This window comes from Trachemys scripta, chromosome 2 (assembly GCF_013100865.1).
Source record: "Trachemys scripta elegans isolate TJP31775 chromosome 2, CAS_Tse_1.0, whole genome shotgun sequence".
NCBI classification, from domain to species: Eukaryota; Metazoa; Chordata; order Testudines; family Emydidae; genus Trachemys; species Trachemys scripta.
In genome coordinates this window covers 119,926,655-119,950,515 of record NC_048299.1, presented here as the reverse complement: position 1 = coordinate 119,950,515, position 23,861 = coordinate 119,926,655, and the positions used below count along the sequence as shown (strand labels likewise).

General features: G+C 48.0%; 1 protein-coding gene across 10 annotated transcripts in view; it reads right to left on the bottom strand.

Moving 5' to 3' along the window:
- TERT (telomerase reverse transcriptase) overlaps positions 1-23,861 on the bottom strand; it is a 129,975-nt gene that overhangs the window by 7,029 nt on the left and 99,085 nt on the right. For 6 of the 10 annotated variants that reach the window (XM_034761488.1, XM_034761489.1, XM_034761486.1 and 3 more), the window contains 2 exons: positions 19,381-19,505; positions 12,892-13,029 (listed from right to left, as the gene is read on the bottom strand). In XM_034761488.1, coding sequence (XP_034617379.1) covers positions 12,892-13,029; positions 19,381-19,505 — 263 coding nt within the window. Of the gene's footprint in view, positions 1-12,891; positions 13,030-19,380; positions 19,506-20,958; positions 21,169-23,861 lie in introns of those variants that run through there. The other 4 variants (XR_004644581.1, XR_004644582.1, XR_004644580.1 and 1 more) reach the window with 2 other exon arrangements.

Sequence of the window (23,861 nt, the reverse complement as noted above, 5' to 3'; positions counted from 1 at the left end):
TTCCACATTAGGTGTGCGCACATTGTGTGCACGAGCGTCGGAAACTTTTTCCCTTAGCGGCTTCCGTCGGGCCGGAGGGCCCCCGCCAGAGTGGCGCCACTGCGTCGTGCTGGCCCGACCCCCTCCAGTTCCTTCTTGCTGGCGACTCCGACAGAGGGTTAGTAGGGTGGGTGGTGGAATGGACGTGAACAACACATCTCGAAGAACAACAGTTATGAAAGGTAAGTAACCGTTCTTTCTTCTTCGAGTGCTTGTTCACGTCCATTCCACATTAGGTGAATCACAAGCTTACCTTTGGAGGAGGGTAGGAATCACGAAACAATCGCCCTGGTAGAGGGCTTCCTACTATCAAGTAGAACCTGCTGCACAGGAAGGGAGAGCTGGCTCTCCAAAGCATTTAATCACATAGTTTCCATGCCGTCAAATGCAGTGATTGCAGGTCGGGGTGGAGAAGCCGCCCTCCGTCCTGCGTAATAAGGTCCTGGTGTAGGGGCAGGGTGATCGGGGCCTCCACCGACAGCTCCTGGAGCATGTGAACCAATGCTGGCGGGCCCATGCCGGGGTGATGAGAATGACTGACGTCCTGTCCCTACGCACCTTGAGCAGTACCTTGTGCACTAGGGGGCTGGGAGGAAAAGCGTATTTTAGTTCCCTTCCCCACTGGATCGCGAATGCGTTGGCTATTGAGCCCGGGTTGCGACCCTGGAACGAGCAGAAATGTGGGCACTGGGTGTTGTCCTTGGTAGCGAACAGGTCCACCTGGGGAAACCCCCACCTCCAGAAGAACGAAAGCACGATGTCCGTTTTGAGCGTCCACTCGTGCATGCAGTAGGACCTGCTGAGGTGGTCCGCCAGCTCATTTTGCTCCCCTGGGAGATCCATTCACCTCGAGGTGAATGGCATGGGCTATGCAGAAGGTCCAGAGGAGAAGAGCTTCATGGCAAAGCGGAGAGGAATGGGCTCCGCCCTGCTTGTTTATATAAAACATGGCGGTCGTGTTGTCTTGTCAGAACTGTCACGCTGTGACCACTCGGAGTGGTGTGAAAGGTCTGGCATGCTAAACAAACTGCCCTGAGCTCCTTCACGTTGATATGGAGCGATTGCTCCATCCCCGACCACAAGCCCTGAGTTTTGAAGTTCCCCAGGTGAGCTCCCCATCCGAGGTCTGACGCATCTGTTACTAGCGTCAAGTCCGGCTTTTGTGCGGCAAAGGGGATGCCCTCGCAAACTACAGTCTGGGATTGCCACCATCTTGATGAGTCCAGCACGTCCCCCGGGGCTGTCACCATCAAGTCTAGGTCCCTACCAGGGCGGTATACACGGTGAGCCAAGCCTGCAGAGTTCTGAGTCTCAGTCTGGCATGCTTGACCACATGTAGCAGTCGCAGGCAACATCTGGCCTTCGTAGTGGGGAACTGGCACAGGGAGCTCACCGCCTGCTGGATGGCCAGGAATCATGATTCTGGGAGGCTCGCCCTTGCCTGTACTGAATCTAGGACCGCCCCTATGAACTCCACTCTCTGTGTTGGGACGAGAGTGGACTTGGGAACATTGACCAGGAGCCCCAGCTTGCGGAATAGACTCAATGCCGTCTGTACATGAGTCCGAACCTCTTCTTCGGACCGACCCACCAGGAGCCAGTCATCGAGGTAAGGGTAAACTCGAATCCTCTGTCTCTGCAAGCATGCTGCTACCACCGCCATGCATTTTGTGAATACCCATGGGACCGCAGCAAGGCCAAACGGTAAAACCGCGAACTGGTAATGTTCCTGGTTCACAGTGAAGCGCAGAAATCGGTGATGCGCTGGGTGGATGGCGATATGAAAGTACGCGTCCTTCATGTCGAGGGCAGCATACCAGTCTCCCAGATCCAGGGAGGGGATGATGGTACCCAGAGAGACCATGCGGAACCGGGTCTTGACCAGGAACTTGTTGAGCCCGCGCAGGTCTAGGATGGGACGAAGGCCCTCCTTGGCCTTGGGGATGAGGAAGTAGTGGGAGTAGAACCCTTTCCCCCTTAGGTCTAAGGGCACTATCTTTATCACCCCTGCCTCTAGGAGCGAGTGAACCTCCTTTTCTAGGAGATGCTTGTGAGAAGGGTTCCTGAAGAGGGACGGGGAAGGGGTGTGTGGGGTAGGCAGGGAGGAAAACTGTAGCATGTACCTGCTTCGCACAGTGCGCAACACCCAACGGTCCAACGTAATGCTGGACCATGCACAGGAGAAGCGGGACAGGCGGTTGAGGAAACACAGGGATGGATCCGGTGGATGATCTGGTACGCTGTTCTTGAGCGCGCCTTCAAAAGCCTGGCTTAGAGCCCGGCTGAGGCTTATGTTGGCCTTGGTTCTGGCCCAGCCTATTAGAATTGTTGTTATTATTGCGCCGCCTCCTATTGTCTCCACCTCGCCTGCAGTAAGGCTCCTGCCGAGGACAAGGCTGGTACTGGCGCTGGGGAGGAGGTTGCGGCTTAAAGGGCTTCCTCTGAGTCGCCGGGGTATGCATACCCAGTGACTTGAGTGTGGCTCTAGAGTCCTTAAGGCTATGTAGCTTCAAATCAGTTTGGTCCGAGAAAAGTCCGGACCCTTTGAATGGGAGGTCCTATATCAAATTCTGGACCTCAGGTGGCAAACCTGACTCCTGAAGCCACGCTGAGTGCCTCATGACCACGCCTGATGCTATTGTCCTGGCCGCTGTGTCTGCCAAGTCCAGGGACGCTTGGAGGGAGGTTTTCACTACGGCCTTGCCGTCCTCCACTAGGGCCGTGAACTCCTGTTGGGAGCCCTGCAGGAGGTTGTCCTTAAACTTCCCCACCGCCGCCCAGGAGTTGAAGTTATGCCTGTTGAGGATGGCCTGTTGGTTAGCAATCCTCAACTGGAGGCCCCCTGACGAATACACCTTCCTGCCGAACAGGTCTAGGTGTTTTGCTTCCTTGGCCTTGGGGGCCGGGGCTTGTTGCCCATGGTGCTCTCTCTCGTTCACCACCGAGACTACCAATGAGCATGGGCTCGGGTGACAGAACAAGAAGTCGTAACCTTTTGACAGGGCAAAGTACTTGCGCTCCACACCTTTGGCCATTGGTGCGCTGGATGCCGGGGTCTGCCACATAGTTGTGTAATTAGACTAAATGGTCTTAATGAGCAGGAGCGCTATTCTGGAAGGACGTTCTGGGCTCAGAATGTCCACCATGGGGTCTTCCTGCTCAACCGTCTCCTCGGCTTGCAACCCCAAGTTATGGACCACCTTACAAAGCAGTTCTTGGTGGGCCCTGTGGTCTAATGGTGGAGGTCCTGACACCGCCGTGCCTGCTACTGCTTCATCCAGGGATGACGAAGAAGTTAGCAGCTGCTCAGCTTCCTCCTGCTGGTCCCCCCGGTCCTCCTCCCCCAGGGGAGGAGCTTCCATCTCGAGCCGGGGCCGGTGGTCCTGGGACAGCACCGGGTACGGTGCCGGGCTCTCCGGTCTCTCGCTTGGTGAGACTGCAGGCAGCTAGTTTCCATTACAGGAGAGTGTTGATGCAGGGACCGGGACCACTGTACCGAATAGCTGGCCCTAGAGGGAGCACCTTGACGCTGGTGGTAGGCCCACGGGGTCCAGAAGGGCCAGTGTCCTGGCAGTCCCCATTGTGGTAGCCAGCCAGTTTGTTGTTCCCTGCTATCCAGGGCCTGTTGCGGGTACCTGTATCGGCCTGAGTCTGCGCCGGACTCCGGCGACGCCGAGCGCGAGGGCCATGGCGGTGCCGTCGATCTGTGCCGGTGGGAGGCTGATGATCAGCTTCTGGCTGACCGGGACCAGGACTGGGACCGGTACCACTGCTCTCTGGAATGGGACCGGTGCCGGTGTTCCCGAAAACGGGACCGGTGCCTTCTGGGCATCTTTGGCGACTCCCGGCTCGATTCCTGCTGGTGCCTGCCGTGTGTCCTGCACTAACCCCGTGCGTTGACTTGTCTCCGGTACCGAGACTTCCATCTGAGTCAACGGTAGCTGAGGTCCACGGACTCAGAGCTCGACCGGGACCAGTGCCGGGAGCGGTGCTGGGACGGTGACCTCAAACGGCACACCATTGCCGGCTTTCCCCTCGAAGGCACCCTGGGTCCAGGTGCCGGAGGCTTCTCCCTGGCCGGGAGGGGACTCACTGCCGACAATCTGATGAGGTCTTTTGCAGCCTCAAAGGTGTCAGGCATAGAGGGCTGATCTATCATGCCCTCGAGCCCTGCATCTGCACTGAGCTCACTCATAGCTGGACTCGGTGGAACTTGTGGAGCCGGTGCCACCGGTGCTGGAGTAGATGCAGCGTCCTTTCCGCTCTTCCTGGTGCCTGGGGCCTGAGATGGCGCCTGTCTGTTTTGCGGGAAGCATCCGCGCCCCTCCTTTGGTTTTGCCTTGGACCGCACTGGGAAGGATGAGCAGTGCCGGGGCCTATTTTGGTGTTCCGAGGCCAATGGCTTATGATGCTTGGCTGGTACCGGGTGTCTTGACGACTCCGGGGTGCTCCGCACCAAGGAGGCTGGGGCCAGCGTTGGGCCTTCCGGGCCCGGTGGCTGCAGCGTGACCTCCATCAACAGCTACCTTAAATGAAAGTCTCTCTCTTTCTTTGTTCTCGGCTTAAAGGCCTTACAAATCTTGCACCTCTCTGTTTGGTGATCTTCCCCCAGGCAACGTAGACAGGAGTTGTGGCTTGGGGGTCACTAATGGGCATAGGCTTAAATACATGGGCCTGCGGCATGCCCCGCTGCCCGGGGCGGGTGCCACAGTCCTCCAAGCACCTAATCTATTAAGAGTTCAGCAACAATGAAACGCTAACTAACTGATAACAGCTATGCAACACTAAGGCTAAGGGAATTGCTTCTCTTACGAGAGCAAGAGGTTGTTCCAACGCCATCACGGATGGTAAGAAGGAACTAGAGGGGGGGTCGGGCCAGCAGGGGTATATATGCACGGCGCAGTGGCGCCACTCTGGCAGGGGCCCCGACGGCCCGACGGGAGCCGCTAAGGGAAAAAGTTTCCGACACTCGTGCACGTGACGCGCACACACCTAATATGGAATGGACGTGAACAAGCACTCAAAGAAGAATGGGATCTTACCCCACTCTACGTTATCTCAGTGGGATGGGAAGCAGCCCATCTCTCACTGCCCTGAGCGTTACCCAGAGGGACATGCTGGGTGTGATTCCCCACCTGTGGGAAGGGGTGGGACACTAGTACCTCTAGAGAACTTCTTTCCCCGATATACCTAGCGAGGCTACACCAGAAAGGCCTTGCCTACTGGGTCCTAAGAATACTCTGGGATTGGGTTTAAGTCTGCAACCCATTTAATCTCCCTCTTGAGGGACATCACAGCTGCTTGTGAGACCCAGGGACTGAGCCTGAACACTTGAGGCTATGGAGAAGGAGCTTCCAAATTGCCTCGCTCTCTCGTCATGGTACCTCCTCTCCAATTGCTCCTCTGACCCACGTCAGATCTATCTGTGAGGTGCAGTGCTCCCACCTAGTTACTAGATAGATTCCCAATAATTAACATACCCTTAAGTGGGGTGTAACTTTATGTTTAACTAGACTGTTAAGAAGGGCACACAGACAAAACACCAAATCAAATAAAACAGATTTATCTTTCTCAGAAAAAGCCTAAAAATAGGAGAAAACTTGTTAGCAGGTTTCAAAAAAATACATAGCATAGTCCCATCATTGTTGTTAAAACAAGGACAACAGAAATGAAAAAATTATACAGTTATTCTGGCCTGCTGGAGGAAGTCTTGAAGTAACTTTGCATTGTATAAAGGAATGTTAAAACAAGTTTAAAGAGCATCAAAGAATATGGAGAGACTTCGTATAAATGGTATGAATTTATACAAATGTTGATAGAGGAACTGCCACTTGAGCAAGCATAACTACAAAGTTGGCCAAGGGATACATTGCAGAGGGGCCCACGCAAAGTGACTTATGGAGTTAAGTTGCTTGCCGGAGCAAACCAGGAGGTGGTGTCCAAGGTATGTCCGAAGATGACTGTATCAACACTTATGGCTTAATTTGTCTTATACAAGCTGATTTGACAAGATGTTTTAAACAAAGGATGGTAGCCTGTTGTGTTTTAGTCTCTAGAAAGCCTGTTATACTTTTGTTTCATTTGTAACCATTTCTGTTTCCATTATTCTTACTCAACAAACCTGAATCTATGAATCTCTGTTCTTTGTTAATAAACTTATATTTGTTTCACCACATAGTGCTATGTTGTTATAAAGGACCTGATCCTAGCTGTAATCTTCCAGTGGTGTAAACACTGTCTCTTTGAGGGCAGCTGACCTGATAATTACTGAAAGTGTCCAGTGACAGGGGCTGCACACTACAGGGGGACATTTCTGGAGAGTTTGGGGACTGAGAAACATCCAGTATTAATCTGCAAGGCAAAGTAAGGGCTGGCAAAGTTCTGAGAAGTTTGTTTGGGCAGCTAACTGACTGAGTCTCAGAGAACTGACACACAGTTAAGCACCACCAACTCTCTCTCTAGCTGAGGCAAGGGGGTGGGGGGTAAGATGGTGACATATGGTTCTGCACACCCCAAGAAAGTGTCACAGTAATACACAAACTCTCTCTTGGGTGACGAACCAAATCAATCAGTTGACCACTTCCTGAAACTGCATACCCAATAAGTAAGAAAGTGTACATACTCGTGTATATACTTTAAAGATTGTTACAGAGTTGCAGTGTGTGTCCTTGTTTTGTAACAGGCGCCAATCAAGATTGTTGTAAAGTAGCTTTGAAACTGAACAAGTTACTGTTGTTAACTAAGAATGCATGACACTGTACATGTATCTACCATAGTGAATGGTTTCATACAGCCTTTCAAGTTCTAGGTGTATACAGACATAGAACAGACCAAGTGTACAAGCTTCTTGAACTGTACTTAATCTATACAGTCTGTCAAAAATGTAGGAGTTTTTGTTTTAATAGGAGTAATAGACAGACCTTGGGGTTGCTGTAATTTGTGGGGAAGTAGGTTAAAAAGGTAGACCATTATAGATCCATTAGGAGGGAGACATTGGTGAATTGGCCTTGAAGTAATTGACTATGTCTTATGCTTTTGTTTTGGATTGTTTCCCCCCCCCCCCCTCTGTTGTGTTAGCAACCTCATAATAGATAATCAATTGGCACAAGTAAAGATCTATTCTGAAAGACTCAATCAAAAATCTAAACAATGTCACCCTCTCAAGAAAGTAATTGAATATAAGTGTTATTTTCTATTCTGGTTGTGTTATTTGATTCTAAAAACCTGAATGGTTATATCAACTAATTTTCTAGTTTATACCAAATCATATTCCAGTGCTATTTTAGTCATCTTATATCTGTGGCAAATGGCCGGCGCTATTATGGTGGGTCCCCCACTATCCCTAGGAATGCTCTGACTTGCTTTTTGTGGACCGGTCGGGGCCAATCCTGTATTGCCTCTACTTTGTTCCATTGGGGTTTCACCAAGCCCTTTTCTACTACATACCTTGGCTAGCCCTCCCATGCAATTGGGAGGGTTGGCGCTGAGGCTGGCCTGTCTAGGGGCATCTAGCACCGCTTCTACTTTTCCTAGGTGCATCTCTCAGTCAGGGCTATGGATGATTATGTCGTCTAAATAGGCAACAGCATACTTGGAGTGGGGTCATAGTAATTTGTCCATTAGTCGTTGGAATGTTGCGGGGGCCCTAAAAGTGAGGACAGTATGTTGGAAGAGGCTGTTGGTGTAGTGAAGGCGGTCTTCTCCTTGGTGTCCTCAGCCAGGGGAAATTGCCAATAGCCTTTGGTGAAGCCCAGGGTGGTCAAATACCAGGCCTTGCCTAACTGATTAACTAGCTTATCGATGCATGGTATTGGGTAGGCATCAAATTGGGGTATTTCATTTAACTTCCAGAAGTCGTTACAAAACCTCCTCACCTCCATCCTAATTTCTTCCCTTTTGGCCTCCAGTACTTGGTATGGTTTTATTGTTACCCTTGCTCCGGGGCAGGTGACGCTATGGTGTTGGACCGTTGTCATATGGCCTGGCTGCACGGAAAACACGTCTTGGTTCTGCTGGATCATATCAATGATCTCTGGTTATTGTTCCGGGGTTAGTTCGGGGGATATCCTCACCTACCCTTGTGGGCCATCTGTCTGGGGTGGAGCTCCCTGGGTGACCAGGCATGTCTCCCGATCATGCCAGGGTTTCAATAAGTTAGCGTCCTGGTTGCTTTACCTTATAGTCCACCTCCCCAATGACTTCCACTATCTCATATGGCCATACCAGCACCAGCACCTGTTCTCCTGGCTGAAATCTTCATGCTTTCGCCTGGCAGTTATAATAGGTCCGCTGGGCCTCTTGTGCTTTCTCTAAATGCTCTCCTACTATGGGGGTCACTTGGGCTACTCGCTCTCTCATCTGTGCCACGTGCTCAATGACATTCTTCCCTGGATTGGACTCTTCTTCCCAATCCTCCTTGGTGATGTCTAATATGCTGCGTGGGTGGCCTCTATATAGTAGCTCGAAGGTGAAGAATCCAATAGACGCCTGGGGGACCTCCCGTATCGCAAACATCAGGGTAGTAGAAGGGTATCCCAGTCATTTCGATCCCAAGCCACCACTTTCCGGATCACGCTTTTGAAGGTACTATTAAATCACATGACCAGACCATCTGTTTGAGGATGATAGACTGAGGTACATAAGGCCTGGATGCAGAGTAAGGTACATAAGTCCCTCATTAATTTTCACATGAAGGGAATCCCTTGGTCAGTCAGGATCTCCTTAGGGATGCCTACTCTAGCGAAAACCTGGAGCATTTATTTTGTTATTGCCTTGGCCATGGGGCTTCTTAGGGGAATGGCTTCTGGGCACTGTGTGGCATAGTCAAGGATGAAGATTTTGCTTCAGTGGCCCTGGGCCGACCTTTCTATGGGGCCCACTAGGTCCATGGCTATCCTTTTGAGAGGGACTTCAATAACAGGCAAGGGCACCAATGGGGCCTGTAAATGAGGTCGGGAGCTGTGCAACTGGCATTCTGGGCAGGAGGCACAATAGCACTGGACTTCCGCCTGTACTCCTGGACAGTAAAACCTCCTTAGGACTTTAACCAGGGTCTTATCTACTCTTTGGGTGTCCCCCAAATAAATGGCTGTGAGTTAGCTCTAACACTGCCTTTGTGTGCTTATAAATAAATTAAATAAATAAATGGAGATATCCTACCTCCTAGAACTAGAAGGGACCTTGAAAAGTCATTGAGTCTAGCCCCCTGTCTTCACTAGCAGGACCAAGTTCTGATTTTGCCCCAGATCCCTAAGTGGCCCCCTCAAGGACTGAACTCACAACCCTGGGTTTAGCAGGCCAATGCTCAAACTACTGAGCTATCCCTCCCCCCCTGTGGTACTAAGAGCTGCTCTATCTTTTCCCCCCATATCTGGGCTACAACAGTGCAACAGATTGCATTTGACCACATAGTATGGCCCTGGGCCTTTGGATTTCCCCTCTATGGGCATGCCATTTATCTCCACTATCTGCTCCCTCACGTTTGCATAGAGTGGGTCATAGGCTTGGTCCTTCCCAAAATTCTCGTGTGCGGGACCAATCTGGCCTAATTTTATGGGATGGGTTTCAACTCTGCCCCCTGAGTTGCTCTTACTGGTGCTGGGGACCGCCTCCGGATCCTCACTGGTCCGAGCTGTCTCCTGGCCTCCCGGACAAGTTTGCCTACTAACCAGGGCAATGCTTTCTAGTTCCCTGCCAAAATCCTGGTTCCTAACCTTTTATTTGCCCTCCTTTCCTGCCTAGATTTCCAGGGCTTTCGGATGCTGAAAATAATTCTGGGGCAAGTCTGGCAAAAATTGGGGCATGGCTATCCAGGGGTGCCTTGATCTCAGCCCAGGGATTGCTACCCTCCCCTAGCTCTATTGGGGGCGGAGTAGGTTCTCAAACCCTGGAAGTCCCTCCTGATTAAGACCGGGTAGGGGAGTCTGGGGACCAACCCTGCAGTCACTTTGGTAGTATTCTCCTGGATCTCAATCCGCACTGGGATTGTGATGTAGAAATTTACGGTGCCATGGACATACATTACTCCTGTGTTTTTGGCCTGGGTCAGTTGGTCTTGCCCCACTAACTTCCCTGAGACCAGCGTGACAGCACTCCCAGAATCCACCAAATCTGTGGTCTCAATGTCATTCATTTTTACCAACCACAGGTGTACCCATGTGGGGTCATTGCAACCCCCACCAGGCCGATTAGGCTACATTGCTCCCTGTGATCCCGCAGATTGCACTGCATGGGCTCCTCCCTGCTGGGGCACCAGGCTGCTATGTGCCCCAATTCCCCACACTCATAACATCGATACCTTACCCTAGTTTCAGAGTAGCAGCCGTGTTAGTCTGTATCCGCAAAAAGAACAGGAGTACTTGTGGCACCTTAGAGACTAACAAATTTATTAGAGCATAAGCTTTCGTGGACTACAGCCCACTTCTTCAGATGCAAATGGGCTGTAGTCCACGAAAGCTTATGCTCTAATAAATTTGTTAGTCTCTAAGGTGCCACAAGTACTCCTGTTCTTCTTACCCTGGTTGTCACCCTCTGCCTTGGGCTATTCGGCCCGCACCCTCTCCCCGCAAGCTCTCAGGTCCCTTCATGGCTTCAGGCCATTCCTCGGCACCCCTCCTTCCAGTTACAGTTCTCCTGAAGTTCTCGATAGTCTGGGGTCTCGGGGTTGGGACTGGCTTTGTGATCCATTATGCCTCATCTCCTGAGGTCTGGAACACTTCACGGGCTGCCAGCTGTCTCTCTATGAGGGTGACTAACTCATTATAGGTGGAAGGGTCATTCTGGTCAACCCAGGCTCGGAGGCCCGAGGATAGCCCCCTCATATACCGGTCCAGCACTAGGAGATCCATCATTTTCTCAGAGCTGAGGGCCTCGGGATGCAGTCACTTCCGGGTTAGGTGGATTAGGTCAAACAGTTGCTACCGTGGTGCCTTGTCCTCACTATACTGCCACTCATGGAACCTCTGGGTTCACAACACCGTCGTTAATCCGAATCTGGCCAGGATTTCTGGTTTCAGCTGTGGTAGTCTGCTGCAGCCTCCCTGGCCATATCGTAGTAGGCCTCCTGGGCTTCCCCACGCAGGAACAAGGTGAGGATGCCAGACCACTGATCTTGGGGCCAGCCCTCCCACAGGGCTGTCCTCTCGAAGGCCAAGAGGTATGCCTCCACATCTTCCTCCCGCATCATTTTCTGCAGGCAGTTGCTGGCCCATACAGTCTGTGTCCCGTCACACCCACGGCTCAGCTCCATAAGGGCCTTCACCTGGTTCACCACTTCATGCAGCACAGTGCGGTCCTGGCTCATCAGCAGGCGATTGGTCTCCTGCTGCAGCCATACCGCCTCCTGTTGGGCAGCTGCTTGGATCAGGGTAGCCTTCTGTTGGGCCGCTGTGGCTTGCACTAGTGCCTTGACCACATCGACCACCTTGGGGACCGGATGGTTTTGTCTCACCCTGGATTAACTTCACAGTACGGAATCCCACTCCTCACACCACATGTGGCAAATGGCTGGCACTATTATGGTAGGTCCTATGCTCTCCTTTTGTGTGATGGGTTAGGGCGCCACCTCTTGCCTCTATTCTTGGGCATCAAGGGCTCCATTAGTGCCCTGGTGGAACAGAGAAGGAACCCGGGCCTGTCCCCTACTCAGGGTTCCAGCCCCTTCAGCTTTGTGGGCTTCCTCCCCTCTTCCTCCTTGGGCAAGGTTTCCCTCAGTCCTCTGTGCCTGGGGAGTCCCTCTGCTCTGCCTTTTCTGGTACTGTGATCCTCTGGTTAACAACAGTACTCCTCCAAACTAGTCAGCTATCCCTCCCCCCTCCTTGTCTGACTGAATCAGAGGTTTTTATTAGGTCTCTGGCAGGGCCTTAATTGGCTCCGGGTGCTCTAATTAACTTGTAGTAACCTCTCCTCAGTCCACCAGGAATAAGGCTCTGATCATCCTGGGGCTTATGTCTCTCGCATCTATCACTCTCCTGGTACCCTCTGGCCCTGCTGTATCACATATCCTATACTATTAGTTGCTTTCATTAAGGATATTTAATAAAATTCTACAAAACTAAATTTAACTCTGTAGTCCTTTTCTGTAGTTAAGCAATCAAAATTAAAAGAACCCTAAGAAAGGCGGTAGGTGTAATCAGTTAAGCAGTTGTTTAAATTAAGGTTTGCTTTATATCCTATTTTTCTTGCAGTGGTCTAGCTGCTACAGTGTGACAGAGCCACTATGTGGTAGTGTAGGTTACAGAAGCATCTAATTTGCCATGTTTCTTCTGAAAGATTGTGGGAAATGGATGTGCCTTGATCCTGTTATATTGGAGTCCTGGGTTCTATACCTGAACAGATCTTGTGCACCTCTGTACATGCTTGTGTTTAGAACATTACAAAAGTTTAAAACAAAAGCAAAAAAAAGAGAAAATAAGTAAAATAAAACTGAATGGAAGAGCTCTAGAACCTTGACAATGGCAATCATGCTGAGTATATACAATATAAATGGCGCAATGATGATTTTCTGTTAAAACTAGTGGTTCCCAATGTCAATCTTTTGCCAAGAGTTTATGTTCTCGGAGGATATTTTAAGCGTCAGTTATTATTTTTGGGGTAGTAATCAGAGCATTTAAATCGCAACTCATTTAATAGGCAGAGAATTTCTATACCCATATTTGGCTAATATAAGTTAAACAATTAGTTTACATAAACCTTTAATAAGTGTCACATAATAGAAATGACACTTCTTTAACTAGAGCAGGGCTGTAGGCAATGGTGAAAAATTATACCATTTTTGTTTGCATGTGCATAAGCAGATTTGAATACATTATCTATATTTCAAAAGTTTCACTTTCAACATTACTCTGTACTTACATATTTTTAGGAACCTAAGAAGGCACTTGTAGACAACTTTGTGGTTTGTCAGTTTGATAATGAAAGCATGATAGCAAAGCCATTCTGCTGCTTCAGAAGGAAATAGCCCAGAAGCACCTTTGGTACCTAAAGCAATCCCTGAAACGAAACAAACATAGTTTTACCTAAAGCTGATTAGTATTCAAGGATGAGCAGCAAATCTCTCTCCCTCCAAACAGAGCACTTCAAACTTGAATGGATTTTTTCTTATAAAACCCATAGGGCAAGGAAGTTGTGTCCTCATTTAACAGATGAGGAACTGAGGCACAGAGACATTCAGTCCCAAGTCACATAGGAAATGTACAGCAAAACTGGGAACTAGTTAACCACAAGATCATTTCCCTGTCCATAACTCATGAATAAAAGCCCTGACTGCTGGGGATGGGAGAGGTTAAAACACAAACGAAAAATGTGCATCTTTAGTAAGTGAAAGTTAAAAAAATTATCACATTGGGTGTGATTCTCATCCCTACTCCACATCTTTTATGCCAGGTAAAAGGATCAAAATGGAATCTTCTTCGTTCCGAACTATCTCAGAGAGAATTCCTCTGGTACAGACTCTGCAGAAGACAGCTGTAAGTCTGTCTTCCAAGGACCTTCTCACAAGTTCTGGCATGGGGGCGGGAGGGCTGTGGTAGGGCAGGACCACAGCACACACTGTTATCACAGATAGGACAGTCCAGGGAGGCTTCTATAACTTACATACACTATCTAAGCAGGCTAGCAGCCCAGAATCAAGAAGGTGCAAAGATGTCTTAAAGCCATTTTATCCCCCTCGGCCCTGGACTGCAAATTTTATGCTCCACCTCTTAGAAGCACAACACGGAATCTCTCACCCATTGTGTGAGATTATGTTGTGATGTTACATGAGGACAATTAATAGAAAATAATACTTGGTTAAAATGAACACGTAAAGAAATAATTTATGAAAATTGAAAGTGTCAACTCTTTTACTAAATAGGAAAAAAAAACTGTAGGTGACTATTATGGGATTGACTAGAAAAAATGTCATGCAGGTTTCAAGAATCACACTGTCTTCTATAGGCCACAGAAACGGCGTAAATTAGAGCAAAAGATATGTTGGTAAAATGTTAATTAATTTGAAAAATCCAGATTAAGAACTACTACAAAACAAAGGAGGAATGTATGAAAGAGTCAGTAATAGGTTATAGAATCTCTCTATAATTAGTTTCTGGATTTAATTTTCTCTTGTACTTTTCTTCTTTGCACAATTCCTCGTGTATATTATTTCTATAGTACTACAGATGTGTATTGCCCTTATTTTATAGAAAGTTTAAAAAAAAGTCAGACCTATACCACACACAAAATGAGGTACTGGAGGATGTGGAACAACAAAGGGCCTGATCCGGAGATATGCTGCTTGTTATATATGCAGTCTGTTACTTCCTATATATACACCTTTTAAAAAATGCAGATTTAATATATTTAAGTTTAGGCATAGTAGAATGATGGCCAGAGTAGCAGTCAGCAACAGAAAGCTAATGGGGGTAGGATCTGAAGAGAGGAGCATGAGGATGTTCCAGGCATAGAGGGCTGCATAAGAAAAGGTGCATAGCTGTTTATGGAAAGAAGACAAAAACAGCATTAAAGAGAGCTGAATGGCATAATACTTATGCAAATAACAAGAAGGTAACAACAAAATATAAGATTTCAGTAGAAGATGCCACTGTGTAACTCCACTTCCCACATTTGCAGTCTGCAGTTTCCTCACCCTTCATCCTCTACCTCAAGCATAAGCTACAGCAGAGACCAGAGTGAGCAGTTGATTGGGACTCTGTTACTGTGCCTGGCCTGAGAGTAGATCAAGTAGAGTAAGCTAAAGTCACTCAGCCTAGAGCTCAAGCTCAGTGTCATCTGCCCTCCCCATGTGGCAGGAAAATAACCCTCTTCCAATAGTCCTTTCCTATGTGGAGAAAGGACAGAAAGACAAATGTACACACAAGAAGGAATGCCTCCAGTGAGAGAGAGTGTTGGGGGGGGAGAGCGTGTGCATGCTAGCAATGGGAGTATATGCCCAAGATTCCTGGCATGTTTGTACAGCCCAGGCTGAAATCTGTGCCACCTCATTTTCACTGTTATTTTTAGCCTTGCTAGCTAGCTTAATGCTAGTGCAGATATGCCAACCCGTGCAGCAATCACCCCTTCGACTGCAGTTGAGTCATACCCTCAAGTCTCAGCCCAGAAAAGGTTGTTGGCAACCACAGGCATGAAAGGGTCTACATAATATGATACACTTTTTAAAAAGTGTATCTTAGGCAGTGACCCAAGTGACTATGGAAATGGGAGTCAGGAAAGCTGGATTTGTACAGAACTCTGATGATTATTTCTGTTGTGACATTAGGCAAATTCATTAACATCTCTGTGCTTCGGTTTCCTTATCATTAACCTGAGATAATACTGTGAACACACTCAAAAACTTGCATTTACTTATTGTAGCCATTTAAGCAGATACCACAATATTTGTAATAATCCTTCATTCTAAGTACATGGAATATTATAAATATAAATAAAGTTAAAGGTGGTAAACACCACATTTGAGGTCACCCACTGTACTCACCCACCTCTGTGGAAATGTACTGTAAGTACCTTTAATTCATATACAGAAGTTCATCATGACTCCATAATGAAGGATGAGAGGACCCAACTGTGACATTCTGTACCTTAGGGGAGCACCCTGTAACCCCCATATTCCTCATTTATATATAATTGTGATCTTGCATATAGAGCAGGCCGTGTGAGATATCTGGGGAAAGGTTATGATCTGATAAAAGTCATTTTTTCTATCCATATATGTATATCATTAATGCATATGTAGTTATGAGAATTGTATTATATGGTTGTCACTAAAACATGGTGTAAGTTGGGGGAATCAGCCAGATATTAGCTCAGAGACAACAGCAAGGAAAGTAACCAACACCCTGGCGGGGTGTCAAACAACCCATCAACAACCATTGTCTAGTAAGGGAGCTACAACTCAATTACTTGCCTGCATGAGGCCACACCAGGGGAACTGCTCATCCTTGCCTGGAGACTCAGCAATGCCCAACAGACATGCCTGGACTTGTGTTCTCCATGTACATGGGACTGAGGGTATAAAACAGAACACAGGAGCCCCATGCTGGGCCTTTCTCCTGCAAGCAACAAGGACACTGAGAAGACTTAAGACTCCAACAGAGGAGACTGTTCAAAGTTTCCAGGGTGAAATATATGTACTATGAACTGCAATATCCAGTGGGGTGAGAAAAACTGCTTAATCTAGATGTTGCCCAGTCTAATAGGGTTGAGAGTTTAGACTGCGTGTTTATATATTTTATTTTATTTTGGTAACTAACCCTGACTTTTTGCCTATCACTTATAATCACTTAAAATCTATCTTTTGTAGTCAATAAATGTAACTGTTTATCTTTACCAGAGAGTTTGCCTGAAGTCTTTGGTAATCTGTTCAGGTTTGCAAAGGCTGGTGTATATCCACTTCCCATTGATGAAGTGGTGAACCAATTAATAAATCTGCACTGCTCGTCTTGAGCAGTGCAAAACGGTATATTCCTGAGGTACAGTGCTGGCGGGATCTGGCTGGTGCCTTTCCCTGTGTGATTCATGAGTGACTCTCGGAGCATTCATGCAATCTAGCTAGGTTGGGGCCTCCACATGCTGTTGTGCTGAGTTATAACAGCGCTTGGAGGAGTTTGCTGCTTGTCACTAGCAAAACATTGTGAGAGGCAGCCCAGGTTGGAGAGAGATAAGGGGGCACAGTGGTCTCACAGTCCTAGGCTGCACCCCAGGGATTGCATTACACCAACACTTATTGAATTTATTTTCTGAGAATTTAAAAGTAAAATCAGTCAATTAGTTCCATCCCCAGTGGTTTTATTGGCTGAAGGAAAGGGACTCAATTGTCTATCAATTGTCTCTGACCAGTCCCAAAGCTGCAGTTGCCAATGCTTCCACAGTTTATTAAAAATGTGAACTGTGACATCTCCATTATTTTATCCACAAGGGAATACCTCCTCTCTACATACGAAGATAGGTAAACATTTTGTTCCTGCTAGAACATGCTGCTTGATCATTCATACTAATTACCCTGGTATGGGAGAATGATTCACTGCCAGTCCAACAGATAAGCATACCAGTGACTGCAGCTATTGTGCCACTGAGGTATTGTCATGTTCTGGGGTGCAATCCAGACCAGAGAAGAGTTGTGTCACCTCTTCCCCCGTGACCCTGAGTGCATCACAATGCCTTGCTACTGTGGCTGTCTGCCTGGGACAACCATAGTGAGCAACAAGCATGCACTCTCTACCCGAACCCCATCACAGTGCCACAGTTATGCAGGATTTACACACAGCTTACTAATATAACTGAGGTTTACACTTTAAGCACTGGTGAAATAGTTTTAAGTGATTCTCAAGTGAAAAGGCTGGGAGCAGTCAAAGAAAGGCCTAAACATGAATAAGCACCAGAAAAGGCAGGATGGGCAAAGAAGCAGATGCTGAGCTCACTAAGAAACAGTGAGATCTCGCAGCAACTGATCAGATTCAGAAGAAAATGGAGCGAGTAGCCATGCTGCACTGATAAACCATGAGACAGAATGGGGCATTTGCTGCAAACCGGGAGCCGGATGAAGGTCTCTTTTTCTCCTACAGGACATCCAGGAGACCAAGCAGATGGTTCCCCGGATGATCCAACAGAAGCAGTATCAATAGCGAGACGTACAGAGCTGTGGAGGTTGGAGTGGAAAAGGCTGCTAGTGGAGGAGAGACGGATAGATCTGGAGATCAGTTGTCTGAGTCAGAAAGCAGAGCTGGAGCAACAGAAGCTTGCTGACAAAGACCAACAGGCAGCTCAGACAGAAGAGGAGGGGCATGTCATGCTCATGGAACCCAGGAGGAAGGACATAAAGGTGTACCTGATAGAAGGCTAGCAGACAACCAGATGTGGGTATGATGGACCATATCACTCTGTCTGTAGCCTTCGACATTATGGGCTCTAAAAGTTATTCCAGGATTCTGACTGGATAGGTTTTTTCTAGATGTGCTGTTTGTAATGCTGTATTGTGCTGTATTGAGGTAACCGGGTTGAGCCTGAGGGTTCAGATACAAGCCCACCATAGCCAGACTCAGTGGTTGAAGCAGTAAACCCTCACCAGGAAAACGGAGTCAGTGCTGAATGTATCTGCAGTACAGCTGAAAAGGTGCTGTAGCCCAAGATCTGCTGATGTGCTAAAGACTCTGACACAGCTAGGAATGCTGTGGGCCAGAACTCCACTGAAAGCAGAGAAACTGAGGCAAGACTAGACAGTGCAGTGGCCCAGAAACTGCTGAGAGCAGAGAGATGGTGGTGGATCAGAACGCAGCTGGGCGCAGGGCAGACTCTGAGGGGGACAACACCTGGTTTCATATCCTAAGGGTGACAACTTTTTACTGTTTTGGGTGAGGAAAACTGAGGCACAGTAAGATGATGCTGTGGCCCATGATCTGCTAGGAGCAGTGGAACTCTGGCACAGCTAGGTAAATAACTATGGGCCAGAACTCCACTGAGAGCAGGGCAGACTCAGAGAGGTAAGAGAGCTGAGTAAACACCTTCAGGGATGACAAAACTCTGGGCTGGGTGACCGGGGGTGCGAAGCAACCACTGGGTGAAATATGGATGCTAAGGAGGGGGAAAGTGCCCCTTAATCTATAGATTTAAGATGGCCATTTCAGATGTAATTAAACATATTGAGATGTTGGAGAACAGTAGGTTCTAACCTGCTGCCAGTGGCTAACCCTCCTGCAGCTTTGTAAGGGGTTTGGGGTGACACTAAGCATCCTGTATTCACATTATACACACTACTGTAATAATCTTTGTGCAAAATATGCCTTGTGAGGTATTGCTTGAAAATCAGCAACTCACTGATCATTAGTAATCTTGTGTGATGTATGTCTGTGGTAGGTATTAAGAGTTATGGACATATTTTTGAAGGATAACTAAAATGTGATCAGGCCAGGCAAATCGGGGAGTTGATAAACAAGCCTGTTGATAAACATTAGACAAAGGAATGTATATTTGATTCTCTGACCAGCCCAATCAGGAAAAGACAATGGTCTATTTTTACATATTAGGTAAACAAACTATGAGTGAGTTTGGCTTATCTTGCTCATTGCAACCAAGGCTGGTAGAAGCCAGAGTGGTGCTGTAGACAGGCAACTGAGGTCAGAACAGCTGAACAAGGGCTGTCTAGCATACAGACGCTCAGTGTGTGACCTACACGCTGGTAGGCTGGTTGTGAGCTACAACAGCAAAGCACTGTGAGGTACCCAGGGTTGCGGGCAAGTGGCAACCCCTCACTGGTCTGGATTGCACTTCTGAACCCTGTCACACATGTATTTTTTTAAAACTTTAAAATTCCTCTTTATTTTATGGTATTCATAACCACTTAATATGCCATACCTGTGTTTTTGGTTTTCAAAATAGAATAGCAGCATGATGCAGTATCAGAAATGATCCTCAGGAAGAAGCAAGGGTTTTTTCTAACTTGCTGGTTAAAGGGAAGCTGGAGAACACATGCATGGAACCTAATAATAAAAGAGTCTATTAAACTTTTAAAATCTCGAGTGATAATCTTAAAAAAATTAAAAACATTGATCAGAGACTCTGGGCACTACACAATATTTAGAAGTATAATAATAGCTTCTTTACCAATATCAACATTATTAGACTATTGCAGCTAAACTATACACTCCCCATTACTCCAGGTTCTGTTTAAGGCCCTTCTCTTAGGTGTTTGCTGAAGGTCAGACCGGTGGACCAAAAGTTGTGGTGTGTGACAGTGAAAAGGGGAAGTGAATTCTCAAGACACCCTACTCAGTATCACAGTCTTGTGAAAATGACTCTTCTCCTGGCTCAAACATGTTCCAGTCTCGGGACTGTCAGAACAAGCAACCCAGTTGACTCAAACTGCCATGACAGCACAGAGAGAAAGATACCATTCCTCCTGTCATAACTATAAAGGGAAGGGTAACAGCTCTCCTGTGTACAGTACTATAAAATCCCTCCTGGCCAGAGACACCAAAATCCTTTTACCTGTAAAGGGTTAAGAAGCTCAGGTAACCTGGCTGACACCTGACCCAAAGGACCAATAAGGGGACAAGATACTTTCAAATCTGGGGGGGGGGGGGGAGGAGAAAGGCTTTTGTTTGTGCTCTTTGTTTTGGGGGTTGTTCGCTCTTGGGACTAAGAGGGACCAGACATCAATCCAGGTTCTCCAAGTCTTTCTGAACAAGTCTCTCATATTTCAAACTTGTAAGTAAACAGCCAGGCAAGGCGTGTTAGTTTATCTTTGTTTTCTCAACTTGTAAATGTACCTTTTGCTAGAGTGTTTATCTCTGTTTGCTGTAACTTTGAACCCAAGACTAGAGGGGGGTCCTCTGGGCTCTTTAAGTTTGATTACCCTGTAAAGTTATTTTCCATCCTGATTTTACAGAGATGATTTTTACCTTTTCTTTAATTAAAAGCCTTCTTTTTAAGAACCTGATTGATTTTCCTTGTTTTTAGATCCAAGGGGGTTGGATCTTGATCCACCAGGAGTTGGTGGAAGGGAGGAGGGGGAATGGTTAATTTCTCCTTGTTTTAAGATCCAAGGGGTTTGGATCTGTATTCACCAGGGAATTGGTGAAGAGTCTCTCAAGGCTACCCAGGGAAGGGAATTAGCATCAAGAGTGGTGGCAGTGGACCAGATCTAAGCTGGTAGTTAAGCTTAAAAGTTTCATGCAGGCCCCCACATTTGTACCCTAAAGTTCAAAGTGGGGAAGCAGCCTTAACACCTCCAGTACCCCAAGCCATGCAGTGCCAGAGCTAGAGTGGTAGTTGGAAGAGCGCGGTCTGGCTCTCTTGTATACCTTTCTTGGAAAGGCAGTGGGAAACTTGAGCCCCACTTAGTTTCTTGCGGGAAGGGAAGAATGAACTGCTGGCACCAGATGCTGAGTCTGAGGGTCACAGTGGGGGGAAGAGAGGAGAAAACAGACATACATTTACAGGGTCGGGGGAAAAGAAGAAGAGGTTGCCCAGTTCCTGCCCCACATGGTGCTCCTTAAAGGATGATGGTGAGGACCTCAGGCCAAATCTCTTCTCCATTCCCAGCAACAGCTGTTCTGGCAGCTTTCAGGTGGTCCCAGTGCAGCATCTGCTACAGCAGGATAGAGTCCCTCATCCTGAAAGTCTGGCCTACATTCTTTGTTCCTAGAGGTATAAGTTTATATTCGGTTGTATTAAAATGCATAATTGTTTGCTTACACTTAGGCAGTCCATGTTGCTCTGTATCAGTGACCTGTCCTCTTTATTATTTAGAGCTATACAATATTCCTACTCAATATTTCCCCATTTCTACATCCAAGGAGCACATTAACCCTTTTGGCCACAGTGTTGCATTGAGAACTCATGTTCAGCTGATTATCCATCATGACCCACAAGTCTTTTTCAGTTACCACTCCCCAAATGTTTTTATGGTTTTTTTTCCAGGTCATTAGTAAAAATGTTAAAAGCGTAGTTAAAAACTGATCTCTGCAGGATCACAGTAGAAATATTTCCACTTGATGATTCCCCATTTACAATTACATTTTGAGACTTGCCAGTTTGAATTCATTTAATGTGTGCCATGTTCATTTTGATTCGTTCTAGTTTTTTTTAATGAGATTACAAGTTGGGTTGATAAAGGCAATAGTGTTGATGCAATACACTTCTGGTAAGGCATTTGGCTTGGTACCGCATGACATGGACGAAAAAGTTGGATGATGGATGGTGATTGGGATTAACTGTTTTCCCCTTCTTTAATTCTTTGTTAATTGAGTCCCATATCAGCTGTACCATTATTTTGCCTGGGATCAAAGTCAGGCTGACAGACCGGGGGGTGCGGGGCTTGTTAAGGCTATAGCCTCCCCAAATTTTCCCTTAGCACCCCCCTGTCATAGCTAGTCCTCCCAGTGCAAAGATCAAACTTTATGTAGAAGTTAAGGTGGCATGGTATGCATTGCCACCCTTACTTCTCCACTGCTGCTGGCAGTGGTGCTGCCTTCAGAGCTGGGTGGCTGGAGAGTGGTGGCTGCTGGCTAGGTGCCCAGCTCTGAAGACAGCGCTGCCACCAGCAGAGGAAGACTGAGCAGGGGCTAGGGGGCCCAAAAGCAGTCCCCAGCCTGTGTCCCTGCCCGCCGGGGCATGCCGCCCAGGGAAGATGGAGGGTCTGGGGTTCCCCACAATGGCCTGGACTGACCCACTCTGGCCCAGGCTCCTGTGCCCTGCCCCCCCACTGTCGCTGCTCCCCAAGGAAACCCCCCCCCCGCCCTGAGATGGCTCTTACTGGCTGCAAGTAGTCAAAGGGAGGCGGGTAGTTGAAGAGCAGCTGTAGCCCCATGGCCCCTGGCACCAGCAGCAGGAGGAGACGGGGAGCACACTGGCCACCTGCACCATGGCACCAGCCAGCGCAGCAGCCACCCTGCACTGCCCAGTTCTGGCTTCTGGCCTCCAACCTGGCCAGGGGACAGGGCCTCGGGGTGGGGAGAGGAGGAGGTGGGGCCAGAACTTACCTGAGGAGCAGGGGCCAGGGCCACAGAGAGAAGCAGAGCCTCGTGGCAAGGGGGGGCCAGCACCTATCTGAGGAGCAGGGGAGGGACAGGTCTCTTGGCAAAGGGTGGGACCAGAATTTACTAGAGAGGGAAAGGGCGCAGCCCTCCCCTAGTTTTTTGTCTAGCCCACCTCAGCCCCTCCACCAGGAAGAGGCTGGTATTGCCCCTGCTGACAGAACTATAATTACCAGGGTCACCCCATTTAGCCTTTTTAAATATTGGCATAACATTAGCTTTCTTCCACTCTTCTGAAACTTCCCCAGTGTTTCAAGAGTTATTGAAAATCAATATTAATGGTTCAGTGAGCTCTTCAGTCAGTTCTTTTAAAATTTTTGGATGCAAATTATCCATCCAGACCTGCTGATTTAAAAATGTCTAATTATAGTAGCCACTGTTACTCAATATCTTCTTGAAAAAAGTAACAGAGGGTCCTGTGGCACCTTTAAGACTAACAGAAGTATTGGGAGCATAAGCTTTCGTGGGTAAGAACCTCACTTCTTCAGATGCAAGCGAGGTTCTTCAGAAGTGAGGTTCTTACCCACGAAAGCTTATGCTCCCAATACTTCTGTTAGTCTTAAAGGTGCCACAGGACCCTCTGTTACTTTTTTCAAGAAGATATTGAGTAACAGTGGCTACTATAATTAGACATTTTTAAATCAGCAGGTCTGGATGGATAATTTGCATCCAAAAATTTTAAAAGAACTGACTGAAGAGCTCACTGAACCATTAATATTGATTTTCAATAACTCTTGAAACACTGGGGAAGTTTCAGAAGAGTGGAAGAAAGCTAATGTTATGCCAATATTTAAAAAGGCTAAATGGGGTGACCCTGGTAATTATAGTTCTGTCAGCAGGGGCAATACCAGCCTCTTCCTGGTGGAGGGGCTGAGGTGGGCTAGACAAAAAACTAGGGGAGGGCTGCGCCCTTTCCCTCTCTAGTAAATTCTGGTCCCACCCTTTGCCAAGAGACCTGTCCCTCCCCTGCTCCTCAGATAGGTGCTGGCCCCCCCTTGCCACGAGGCTCTGCTTCTCTCTGTGGCCCTGGCCCCTGCTCCTCAGGTAAGTTCTGGCCCCACCTCCTCCTCTCCCCACCCCGAGGCCCTGTCCCCTGGCCAGGTTGGAGGCCAGAAGCCAGAACTGGGCAGTGCAGGGTGGCTGCTGCGCTGGCTGGTGCCATGGTGCAGGTGGCCAGTGTGCTCCCCGTCTCCTCCTGCTGCTGGTGCCAGGGGCCATGGGGCTACAGCTGCTCTTCAACTACCCGCCTCCCTTTGACTACTTGCAGCCAGTAAGAGCCATCTCAGGGCGGGGGGGGGG